At 54.9% G+C, this 12812-nt stretch overlaps 1 protein-coding gene across 1 annotated transcript; it reads left to right on the top strand.

Moving 5' to 3' along the window:
- The first annotated feature begins 2524 nt into the window (after window positions 1-2524).
- On the top strand, window positions 2525-12702 carry LOC146758939 (uncharacterized). The gene is made up of 9 exons (XM_085511944.1): window positions 2525-5743; window positions 5908-6028; window positions 6480-6582; window positions 7449-7508; window positions 10312-10460; window positions 10540-10632; window positions 10802-10889; window positions 11151-11837; window positions 12538-12702. The coding sequence occupies exons 1-9, from the start codon at window positions 2932-2934 to the stop codon at window positions 12700-12702; spliced, it is 4278 nt and encodes a 1425-aa protein (XP_085368070.1). The 5' UTR covers window positions 2525-2931.
- The last annotated feature ends 110 nt before the right edge of the window (window positions 12703-12812 follow it).

Genomic DNA, 12812 nt, shown 5'->3' with positions numbered 1-12812 from the left:
CCTGCCTACAGCTCTCTGTCCTCCACAGGAGCCACTGCCGCATCACACACTGCAACTTGCTGCTGGTGGCCAGCTGTCATCAGGATGAGGCTGAGCCGCAGCCAGCCAGCTGCCCAGGCATGTGAGCAGAGCTGCCACAGTAGGGCCGTGGGGGCTGCCATATGGGGACCGTCCTCTGCCGGTTTGGCTATGGGGAGCCGGGCAGCAGATGCCCGTGGCTGAGCGTTCTGTGGGGCGTGAGCTGGAAGGACCGCGCTCACTTGGTGTTTCTAACTCGGCTTCTCTTGCAGGCAGGTGGGAGTTCACGCTGTCAGTGACCCGCAGCAGTGCCTGCGGGCAAAGGAGACAGCCTCAGCCATCCTTGCTGCCTCACTTAAGGTGAGCAGGGATGCCGGCAGCTGCACCCCCAGCATGCAGCAGCATCTTCTAATGCCCATAAGCTGCTTGCTCTGCAAGCAGCAACCTGCGCACCTGCTGCAAGAGGCAGAGCACGTGCCATAGGCATTAGAGGCGGCAGACTCCCAGAAGTTTCTCCAGGTCCTTCAGGGAACCTTGCATGTCCAAGACCTGGCAGTGAGATCTGAGAGCAGGGCGCCAGCCCTCAAAGACTCTAACTGTTCTCATGCCTCTGCACGCTAGAGCCAAGCAAGGGTACCCTGTGCGCTGCAGCCAGAAGCCCAAGAGTTGGCGTGCAGCTGGCAGTACCGGGGCATGGTGCATGCACCAGCAGCCTGGGAGCACCAGCAACAACTGCCCAGGTGCAAGCCACTAATGCTGGTAAGATCCCCATGGTTTGGACAGACGCTCGGGAGGGCACCCGAGGCACTGGTGCAGCCTCTACACCACATTCCCCATCTGCAAAGAAGGGCTCAGAAGGGGAGGCACGTCATGGCAAAGAGCAAACAAGGAGACTCTGTCCCATCTGTGCCTGAAGATGTGGAAAATTCAGCTTCTTCCAAGGCTGCACTTATTCCAAAGAGACAAGATCCCAGAGAAATCACCAGGATGGCCTGTGGATATTCTGCCACGATCCCAGCAATCCGCAGAATTCGTGATGAGGAGAAAAAGGACCAGATGTTGTCCAGATGGAATGTGTCCTGGCCAAACAGCGTGAAAGGGCCAGGGCACTGGAGATCCCAAGCAGCAGATGATGATGCCAACACTTCCGGCACTGCTCAGGGCACGCTTGGCATCTCTACCACAACAGCGAATGCTGAGGGCCAGTTTCTGGTATCTGGTGATTCCCAGACCTCAGACATAAGCGTGCAGGCTGTGCAGCAAGAGCTGGAAGAGCCCACTGAGGGAGAAACTGCAGGACAGTTTCTGGTGATTTGTTGTTGCACAGGTCTTGCCCCATCTGAAGAGGCAGAAACAGCGCGTTCAGCTTCTCTTCTGGACTCAGGCCCAGGGCCTGCAGGGCAACTTAAGTCTGTCTGCCTCAGTCACCAGAGGTGCAAAACACTCAACTTCTCCCAAGACTGCACACTGTCCAGAGGAGGCTAGTGCGCCGACAGCATGTGAGGGAGGGGGAAGAGAACAAACAGCTGTGGCCATGTCTGGGTTCTCCATACAAGCTCTGGGAGAACCACAAACGCTGTGAGATCCCAGAGAGATCTACTGGGAGGCCTATGGATATCTTCCAGTTCACCCAGCAAACTGGGGATCCGTGATGGGGCAAGGAAGGAACAGATGTTGTCCTGCTGGAATGGGTCCAGGGCATACAGAACGAGCAAGCCCAGGCTTCTTAGCCCCAAGCAGCTGATGATGGTGCCAGTGCTGCCAACACTGCTCAGGGCATGCAAGGTATCTCCATCACAACAGCGAGGGCTGATGGCCAGTTTCCTGCCTCTGGTCCTTCCCGTACTCGGTATATTAAGAGTGCACGATGCGCAGGGACAGACCACAGATGACAGACCAAGATGCCAATGCTGCTGGCACAGATCACAGCCAACTGGATGCCAGAGACACTGCACTGACAGCTGCCCTTACCCTGTAGTTTTTACTCTAATAAACTCTATACTTGCAGGCTGTAGAGGAAGAAAGACAATCTCAAGATGCTGCTGAAGCAGTCAGTGTCCCACCAAGCATATCAGATGCTTCATCTGCTGAGGCAAAGACCGTGCCTTCAGCTTCCCCTCTGGTTGCACATCTCAGACCGGAGGAACATTCATCTGCACGCAAAAGAGCGTAAAAGGCCATCAGCACGAGGTGAGAAATATCCATGTGGTCAGTACCAGGTGTGAAATGAAGGCACAGACTCCAGGAGCTACGCTGGAGTGTGCACTGTGAGGAGATGCCTGGTCATATCTACTTTCCATCCAGTTCCATGCACAAAGGTGGACATCCTCTCCATAACACTTGGCTTGCCTTCATGTGAAGGGCATGTCTGACAAGCCAGAAGATAACATGGAACTTGTGGAGTGTTGCTGGCCAGGAACCTACAGAGCTGTGGATTTGCTCTTGCCTCACAGGTTTCTGCAGAGTCCACAGGAGGAGCACAGAACGTCAGGAGATGGCCCAGATATGTCCACAACTGGGTGGAGAGACATCACAGAAAGGAACAACTGAGTTCAACTAGCTGTGGTGGCGGGGAGCATGCAAGGCATTGCCCAGTGCTTGCCCTGTCCCTTGCCTATAGCCATCTGTCCCCGACATGCTGCCACTCACCGCTCGTGGCCCGTCATCAGGACCACGCTGAGTCACAGGCAGCCGGCTGCCAGGCACGTGCGGAGGGCTGTCACAGTGGGCTGTCGTAACCGCCAGGGCTTTGTGACGCGGGCCGGCATCGAACCCGAAGGCCGTTGTGACGCGGGGCTGCCTTGAGGGGTCAGCGTCCCCTGGAGGGAGTGCCGCTCACTCTCAGGACAGCGGCTCCGTGAGGAGGCAGCAGCTCCTGGGTGCTTCCCTGTGCCTCTGTGCGAGGACGCGGAGATGAGCGAGAAGCGCGAGAAGGACGACTCCCAGCCCAACGCAGGGCTGCCACGCGTGCAGGAACGCCGCCAGGTGAGGCAGGCGGAGAGCAGCGGGGCCGGGCTCGGCCGGGCCGCCGGTGGCGACCTGGCCACCTCCATCTCACGCCTCCTTCTCCCCACAGGTGGGCCGCACGGCGCCGCGAGCGGTGCCGCCGGGCAGCCGGAGCCCGGGCTCGTCCCTCCACGGCGTCCATCTGCCGCCGCTGCCCGGCCCGGAGAGCTCGCGGGCCTCCGGGAGCCGCCGCGCACAGGTAGGGAGCCCGAGGGAGGCGAGGCCGAACGTCTTCCCGCGTGGCGCGGGGACCGCCCACATGAGCGCTGCCCTCGGTGCTCCGTGGGGCGGGAGCGGGACGGACCGCGCTCACCTGGTGTTTCTCCTCGGCTTCTCTTGCAGGCGGGCGGGTGGCAGTTCACGCTGTCGGTGAGCCGCAGCAGTGCCGGCGGGCAACGGAGACAGCCTCAGCCATCCTTGCTGCCTCACTTAAGGCGGCCAGGGATGCCGGCAGCTGCACCCCGGCGTTCTGGTGCAGCAGCCTGCGCACCTGCTGCGCGAGGCAGAGAATGCACCATCGGCATTAGAAGCGTCAGACTCCCAAGACTTCCCCGAAGACCTCGGCAAACACCACACGTATCCAGTCGCAATACCAGCTGGGCAAACCCTGTGAGTGTGCCCAGGCTTCTCATGCCCCAAGCGGCAGCAGACGGTGCCAGCGCTGCCAGCACTGCTCAGGGAAGACTGGGCATAGGCTCTGTGACAACCAGGGCTGAGGGACAGATTCCTGCCTCTGGTGGTTCCCGAACCAGTGATGCTGGAGTGCAGGTTGAGCTGCAGGAGCTGGAAGAGGCTGCTGAGAAGGAATCCACGGGACAGTCATCTGGCAACCTGTGCAGCGCATCTCTTGCCTCATCTGTTGAGGCAGACACTGTATGTGCAGCTTCTCTTCTGGCTGCACAGCCTGGGCCTGGAGGACACCTCGAGAGTTTGGCAGTAACCGGTACTGAAGATGGGGAGAACTCAACTTCTTCCAACACTGAATGCTCCTCTGCCTCTGATGATTCCCCAGCCAGGGATGTATTAGTCCAGGATTTGCAGCAAGAACTGGAAGAGAGCGCTGGGAGAGAAATTTCAGGACAGTTATCTGGCACCCTGCAGGCTGCCTCACTTGTCCCTTCTAAGGCACATACTGTGTGTTCACGATCTCCTCTGCGTTTTGGTCCTGGGCTTGCAGAACTCCTTGAGCCTCTGCCTGCATCAGTGCCGGAAGATACAGAAAGCTCATATTCTGAGGTTGCGTGGTCTGCAGTGGACTCCAATGCAACAATATTGTTCTTGTCAGTGTCTCAGAGAGGAGGCTCAAGTGAAGGACTAGCTACTGTCACGCCTAACTCCTCTGCAGAAGCTCTGGGAGAAGCAGAGAGATCGGAAGATCCCAGAGTGATCAACTGGCAGGCCCGTGGGTATCCTATGATCCCAGTACGCTGGAGAATTCTTGACGAGGATGGAAATGAGCACATCATGTCACGCTGGAATATTTCCTGGCCAAAGAGTCTGAGAAGCTGCGGGCAGCAAAGCCTCCAGGCAAGAGATAATGCTTCCAACACTGCTGGTGCTGCTCAGGACGTGCCGGACACGCAGCCCACAACATCATGGGCTGATGGCTGGTTTCTTGACTCTGCTGATTCCCGAATGTGGGCTATTAGATGGCCAGTTGAGCCATTGCTTGAGGAAGAGTCAAGCAATGACAGCAGCAGTGCTACTGCAGAGAGCAAGCAGGATAGCAGAGACACTGCAGAGACAGATGGGGGTGTGCACCTGCCCTCCTGTCTTTGCCCTTCGACATCAGAGGCTGTGGAGGAAGACTGGGAGTGTGACTCTGATGCTGCATCAGAGGCAGTCAGTGTCACACTCGGCACATCTGATAATTCATCAGTTGATGTGGAGACCACATCTTCAGCATCATCTGTGGCTGCAGATCCCAGGCCTGAGGAGCAGGTGTCAGAATGTGTGGGATCAGATGTGGGCCCTCAGCATGAGGTGAGCAAGGCGTGTGTGGTTGGTACCAGGCATGAAATTGGTGATTTCCAATTGTTGGCTGGTAGACTGCCACTTGTGCAAGAAGACTCCAGCGATGACAGCAGCAGTTCTTCTAGCACTGCTGAGAGCATGCTGAATACCAGAGACACTGCAGAGACAGATGAGGGCATCCACCTGCCCTCCCGTCTTTGCACTTCAAAAGTGGATGCTGTGGAGGAAGACTGGGATTATTACTCTGAGGAAGATACTTCATCAGAGGCAGTCAGTTTAACACCCAGCACATCTGATAATTCATCAGTTGATGTGGAGACCACATCTTCAGCATCATCTGTGGCTGCAGATCCCAGGCCTGAGGAGCAGGTGTCAGCATGTGTGGGATCAGATGTGGGCCCTCAGGACGAGGTGAGAAAGGCGTGTGTGGTTGGTACCAGGCATGAAATTGAGGCAGAGGCAGGAGAGGTGCCTGGAGCTTGCGCTGTGGCAAGATGCCTGGTGCTGTCTCCTTTCCAGCCAGCTCCACGCATTAGGGTGGAGAACCCTTCTGTTACCCCTGCCTTACCTTCAAGCAAAGGGGCCTGGAAAGGCAATCCGTTCCTTGGGCGCGTGGCACCCACAGCATCACCGGGCAGTGACAGACTGGGTTGTGGTTTTGTTCTCTCCACACAGGTTTCTGCAGAGGCCAGAAAACGTGCACAGAGCTCCGTGTGCTTCAGAGATGCACCGGAGGATGGCCCAGGTACGTCCCCGGGCAGAAAGCCATGCCCACCAAGTGGCACGGAGGCCAGCGGCGTTCTGTGCCCTGCCACATGCAGTGCAGTCCTCCCAGGGAAATTCCATGGTGGTGGGTGGCAGGCAGGGCCGTGCCTCTGCCTCTTGCCTACAGCTCTCTGTCCCCAACAGGTACCACTGACGCACCACACGCAGCGGCTCGCCGCCGGATGCCAGCTGTCATCAGGATGGCGCTTCGGGCTCTGCGCAGAGTTTGCACCTGCAGCTGCATCAGGGGACAGGAAGAGGAAAGGCACGAGGCTGCAAACACCAGGCAGCTCCCAGAGACAACAAACTAAATCACAGAATTGAAGAATGACCTGGATTGCAAGGGACTTCAGGGATCATGAAGTTCCAAACCCCCCTGCCTGGCAGGGCCACCAACCTTCCACAATTACTAGATCAGGTTGCCCAAGGTCCCATCCAACCTGGCCTTGAACACCTCTAAGGACGGGGCATCCACAACCTCCCTGGGCAGCCTGTTCCAGGGCCTCACAACGCTCCTAGTAAAGAACTTCCCCCTAACATCCAACCTAAATTTACCCTCTTTCATCTTAAGTCCATTTCCCCTTGTCCTGTAGTTGTAGAATAGCTCCCAGAGATGAAACACCCAATCCTGTATATGTAGAAATCTGATTAAACCTTATCCCTTAACCCTATCCTGGCTGAGTGCTGTCTGGTCTGTGCACGTTTGGTCTCTGCAGCTACTGGGATCAGAGAATGGAGCAGTGGATCCCCGTGTCAGTGATGGCAGCAAGTGCAGAGAGCGTGGGCGTGCAAGGCACGGTGATTTCTCGCTTGCAAAGTGTGAGCTGGCTGAGCTGGTGTGTGTGTGTGAGGTGGCCTGTGATGAAAGGGTTGAAGGTCTCTGAAGCCCTGGCTAGAGGAGACCAAGAGTGTCCCAGCTGGATCGGGGCTCCTCAGGTGCCACACTGTGTAGTCTTGGGTATTCCCACAAAGACATCATTCCCCCATATGAGGATGTCATCAGCATAGGGACAAACCCGGACACCGTGGTCCAACATAACCTTCTCCATCCTCCGTGCCTATGCTCTGAGCGCCAGAGTGGGTGAGTGTTTGTACCCCTGGGGTAATCAGCTGAATGTGCACTGCAGTCCCTCCAAGTAAATGCAAACTGACTGTCCTCCGCCTTCCTCAAGGGGACAATAAGAAACCTGTCTTAGACATCAAGAGCAGCCAGAAAGGCAGGAGCCTGTTTCTGTAGAGCAGCAATCAATTCTGAAACATTTGGGACAGCTGTTGCTGAAGGGGCAGTGTTGGCATCCAGGTGCCTATAAGTCTCCCACTTCCCATTAGGCTTCCACACCAGGAGAAGTCCCTTGACATTTTCAGAATACAGTGCCCGTCCTGTCCCATACCTATGGCCATCTGTCCCCCAGAGGATCCACATCTCACAGAATCACAGAATCACAGAATTGTAGGGGTTGCAAGGGACTTCTAGAGATCATCGAGTCCAATCCCCCTGCCAAAGCAGGCTCCCTACACCACGTTGCACATGTAGGCATCCAGTCGGGTCTTGAATATCTCCAGAGGAGGGTCCACCACCTCCCTGGGCAGCCTGTTCCAGTGCTCTGTCACCCTCACCATAAAGAAGTTCTTCCACACATTCGTGCAGAACTTCCTATGCTGTAGTTTCTTCCCATTACCCCTAGTCCTGTCCCCGCACACTACCGAAAGGGGACCAGCATCGCAACTATGACCCCACATCTCAGGTATTTATAGACCTGGATCAAACCCCCTCTCAGCATTCTTAACTCAAGGCTAAACAGACCCAGTTCACTTAGTCTCTCCTCATAGGGGAGATGCTCTGGGCCCTTCACCATCTCTGTGGCCCTCCGCTGGACTCTTTCCAAGAGATCCCTGTCTTCTTTGTACTGAGCAGCCCAGAACTAGACACAGTATTCCAGATGAGGCCTCACCAGGCAGAGTAGATAAGGAGGATCACCTCCCTCAACCTGCTGGACACGCTCTTTTTAATGCACCCCAGAATGCCATTGGCCTGTTTGGCTACAAGGGCACACTGCTGGCTCATGGCCAACCTGTCGTCCACCAGGACGCCCAGGTCCCTCTCAGCAGAGCTCCTCTCCAGCAGGTCTTCCCCCAGCCTGTACCGGTGCATGCAATTATTTCTCCCTAGGTGCAAGACTCCTCACTTGCATTTGTTAAACCTCATCCGGTTTCTTACTGCCCAGCTCTCCAGCCTGTCCAGGTCTCACTGAATGGCAGCACAGCCTTCAGGCATGTCAGCCAATCCTCCCAGCTTCGTATCACCAGCAAACTTGCTGAGGGTGGTCACTATCCCCTTGTCAAGGTCATTGATGAAGGTGTTGAACAAGACCAGACTCAGCACCAACCCCTAGGGAACGCCGCTAGTTACAGGTTTCCAAACAGACTTTGCACCACCAATGACAATCCTCTGAGCTCTGCCATTCGGCCAGCTCTCAAACCACTTCACCGTCCACTCATCTAGCCCACACTTCCTCAGCTTTGTTATAAGGATGCTGTGGGAAAGAGTATCAAATGCCATGCTGAAATCAAGGTAGACTACATCTACCGCCCTCTCCCCACCCAGCCAGTGACAATGTCATAGAAGGCTACCACGTTGGTTGAGCATGACTTCCCCCTGGTGAACCCATGATGGCTACTCCTGATAACCTCCTTTTCTTCCAATTGTTTGGAGATGGCATCCAGCACAACCTGTTCCATCACCTTTCCAGGGACAGAGGTGAGGCTGACTGGCCTATAACTACCTGGATCATCCTTCCTGCCCTTTTTGAAGACTGGAGTGACACTGGCTATCCTCCAGTCTTCAGGGACCTCCCCCATTCTCCAAGACCTCTCTAAGATGATGGAGAGAGCGGTTCAGCAATCACTTCCGCCAGCTCCCTCAGCACCTGTGGATGCAACCCATCAGGCCCCATGGATTTATGGAACTCAGTGTCACCTAGGAGCTCACGGACCACCTCTTCCCTGACTAAAGGGAAGTCTCCCATTCCCCAGAGCCTCTCACTAACCTCCAGGGTCTGGGATTCCAGAGGGAGAGCCTTTTCACTGAAGACAGAAGCAAAGGAGGTATTCAGTAACTCTGCCTTCTCAGCATCCCCCTGTTACAAGAACACCCCCCTCACTTAGTAGGGGACCCTCGTTCTCCCTAGTCTTCCTTTTGCTGTTAACTTACTTTAAAAAGCCTTTTTTATTATCCGTTATCACTTTAGGCAGATTCAATTCCAGGTGGCTTTAGCTTTCCTCATCACATCCCTGCAGGCCATGACAACATTCCTATATTATTCCCAAGTGGTCAGACCCTTTTTCCACATTCATGGACCTTCTTCTTCCCTTTGAGTTTGTGCATGAGCTCCTTGCTCATCCACACAGGTCTCCTGCCACCCCTTCCCGATTTCGTAGTCAGATGGATGTACTGATCCTGAGCTTGGAAGTAGCGCTGTTTAAATGCTGACCAGCTCTCAAAGGCCCCCTTACCTTCTAACACCTAGCCCACGGGATAGCGCCAAGCAGGTCCCGGAAGAGACCAGTGTTGGCTCTCCTGAAGTCCAGGGTAGCAATCCTACTTTTTACCTTGCTTCTTCCACTCTGGATCTTGAACTCCACCATCTCGTGGTCACTACAACCCAAGGTGCCCCCAACCTTTACTTCCTTAACATGTCCTTCCTTGTTAATGAGAATAAATGAGTTTAAGGCTGAGAGCAGGGTACAATAAAACAAGAAACTTAAGAAGGAACTAGAAAAAGACAGAGTGATTTTTTCAGAGCAGAAATGAAGTTAGACTCAAGTCACGTGTTTTCGGTGGTGTAGGTTTTAATTCATCAAAATGTTTTTGGAAATGGTTGATAGCTTTAGCTTGTTTGTTTCTTCACTTGTTCTTGACCTTTCCTCTGTTGCTTATTCTGGAAAAGCAAATCTTCCTTTCCTCCTGTTGATCTGTCTAGACTAAAATTAAGAAGCTGATTTTCTTAACAGTGTCTGGTGTGATGCCATGTTTTGGCTTTAGGAGAAGAATGCCGATAGCGCATCAGAGCTTTGGTTGTTGCTGAGCCATGATGTACAGAGCCAAGGATGTTTCTGTTCCTCAGCTTCTCCTACTGTCCTGCCAGCGAGGGGGCTGGGAGGGGACAAGGAACAGGAAGGGGCACTCACACCATATGACATCATACAAAAGCAAATAAAACTGTGCGGATCTGGCCAGGGAGGGGGCAGACACTGCTCAGGGACAGGCTGCGCGTAACTTGGTGGGGGGGAAGAAATCACTTGTTTTGTAAATATGCATGTATATACACATACATACATACGCATATATATACATATACATGCGTTTTCCAGGATTGTTCAGCCCAGAAAAGGGAAGGCTGCAGGGAGACCTCATTGCGACCTTCCGATATTTCAAGGGAGTTTAGAAACTTCAGGTGAATAAACTTATTGCAAGTGTAGTGATAGGACGTGGCGGGAAGCAGGGGGGAGGATATTGTTGTCCAGTAGGAACACATCCTGGCTGCATAGCATGAGCAAGCCAAGGTATGTCCCCAAGTGAAGAGACATCCCAGTGAGGGCCTGCCGACCCCAACCAGCCCAGTGAGCAGCTCTGTGTACAGAGTACTGCTGTGCCAAGGCCACCTCTCCCAGGGGAAAGCTGTGGTGACTGGAGGCAGGTAGGGCCTTGCCTGGTGCTTGCCCTGCCCCTAGCCTACAGGTATCTGCCCCCTGCCTACAGCTCTCTGTCCTCCACAGGAGCCACTGCCGCATCACACACTGCAACTTGCTGCTGGTGGCCAGCTGTCATCAGGATGAGGCTGAGCCGCAGCCAGCCAGCTGCCCAGGCATGTGAGCAGAGCTGCCACAGTAGGGCCGTGGGGGCTGCCATATGGGGACCGTCCTCTGCCGGTTTGGCTATGGGGAGCCGGGCAGCAGATGCCCGTGGCTGAGCGTTCTGTGGGGCGTGAGCTGGAAGGACCGCGCTCACTTGGTGTTTCTAACTCGGCTTCTCTTGCAGGCAGGTGGGAGTTCACGCTGTCAGTGACCCGCAGCAGTGCCTGCGGGCAAAGGAGACAGCCTCAGCCATCCTTGCTGCCTCACTTAAGGTGAGCAGGGATGCCGGCAGCTGCACCCCCAGCATGCAGCAGCATCTTCTAATGCCCATAAGCTGCTTGCTCTGCAAGCAGCAACCTGCGCACCTGCTGCAAGAGGCAGAGCACGTGCCATAGGCATTAGAGGCGGCAGACTCCCAGAAGTTTCTCCAGGTCCTTCAGGGAACCTTGCATGTCCAAGACCTGGCAGTGAGATCTGAGAGCAGGGCGCCAGCCCTCAAAGACTCTAACTGTTCTCATGCCTCTGCACGCTAGAGCCAAGCAAGGGTACCCTGTGCGCTGCAGCCAGAAGCCCAAGAGTTGGCGTGCAGCTGGCAGTACCGGGGCATGGTGCATGCACCAGCAGCCTGGGAGCACCAGCAACAACTGCCCAGGTGCAAGCCACTAATGCTGGTAAGATCCCCATGGTTTGGACAGACGCTCGGGAGGGCACCCGAGGCACTGGTGCAGCCTCTACACCACATTCCCCATCTGCAAAGAAGGGCTCAGAAGGGGAGGCACGTCATGGCAAAGAGCAAACAAGGAGACTCTGTCCCATCTGTGCCTGAAGATGTGGAAAATTCAGCTTCTTCCAAGGCTGCACTTATTCCAAAGAGACAAGATCCCAGAGAAATCACCAGGATGGCCTGTGGATATTCTGCCACGATCCCAGCAATCCGCAGAATTCGTGATGAGGAGAAAAAGGACCAGATGTTGTCCAGATGGAATGTGTCCTGGCCAAACAGCGTGAAAGGGCCAGGGCACTGGAGATCCCAAGCAGCAGATGATGATGCCAACACTTCCGGCACTGCTCAGGGCACGCTTGGCATCTCTACCACAACAGCGAATGCTGAGGGCCAGTTTCTGGTATCTGGTGATTCCCAGACCTCAGACATAAGCGTGCAGGCTGTGCAGCAAGAGCTGGAAGAGCCCACTGAGGGAGAAACTGCAGGACAGTTTCTGGTGATTTGTTGTTGCACAGGTCTTGCCCCATCTGAAGAGGCAGAAACAGCGCGTTCAGCTTCTCTTCTGGACTCAGGCCCAGGGCCTGCAGGGCAACTTAAGTCTGTCTGCCTCAGTCACCAGAGGTGCAAAACACTCAACTTCTCCCAAGACTGCACACTGTCCAGAGGAGGCTAGTGCGCCGACAGCATGTGAGGGAGGGGGAAGAGAACAAACAGCTGTGGCCATGTCTGGGTTCTCCATACAAGCTCTGGGAGAACCACAAACGCTGTGAGATCCCAGAGAGATCTACTGGGAGGCCTATGGATATCTTCCAGTTCACCCAGCAAACTGGGGATCCGTGATGGGGCAAGGAAGGAACAGATGTTGTCCTGCTGGAATGGGTCCAGGGCATACAGAACGAGCAAGCCCAGGCTTCTTAGCCCCAAGCAGCTGATGATGGTGCCAGTGCTGCCAACACTGCTCAGGGCATGCAAGGTATCTCCATCACAACAGCGAGGGCTGATGGCCAGTTTCCTGCCTCTGGTCCTTCCCGTACTCGGTATATTAAGAGTGCACGATGCGCAGGGACAGACCACAGATGACAGACCAAGATGCCAATGCTGCTGGCACAGATCACAGCCAACTGGATGCCAGAGACACTGCACTGACAGCTGCCCTTACCCTGTAGTTTTTACTCTAATAAACTCTATACTTGCAGGCTGTAGAGGAAGAAAGACAATCTCAAGATGCTGCTGAAGCAGTCAGTGTCCCACCAAGCATATCAGATGCTTCATCTGCTGAGGCAAAGACCGTGCCTTCAGCTTCCCCTCTGGTTGCACATCTCAGACCGGAGGAACATTCATCTGCACGCAAAAGAGCGTAAAAGGCCATCAGCACGAGGTGAGAAATATCCATGTGGTCAGTACCAGGTGTGAAATGAAGGCACAGACTCCAGGAGCTACGCTGGAGTGTGCACTGTGAGGAGATGCCTGG

The sequence above is a fragment of the Coturnix japonica genome, chromosome 11 (assembly GCF_054131305.1).
Source record: "Coturnix japonica strain WE chromosome 11, WE-NBRP24, whole genome shotgun sequence".
Taxonomy (NCBI): Eukaryota; Metazoa; Chordata; class Aves; order Galliformes; family Phasianidae; genus Coturnix; species Coturnix japonica.
The sequence above is the reverse complement of the archived record's forward strand: the minus strand, read 5'-3'. Positions and strand labels throughout refer to the sequence as shown.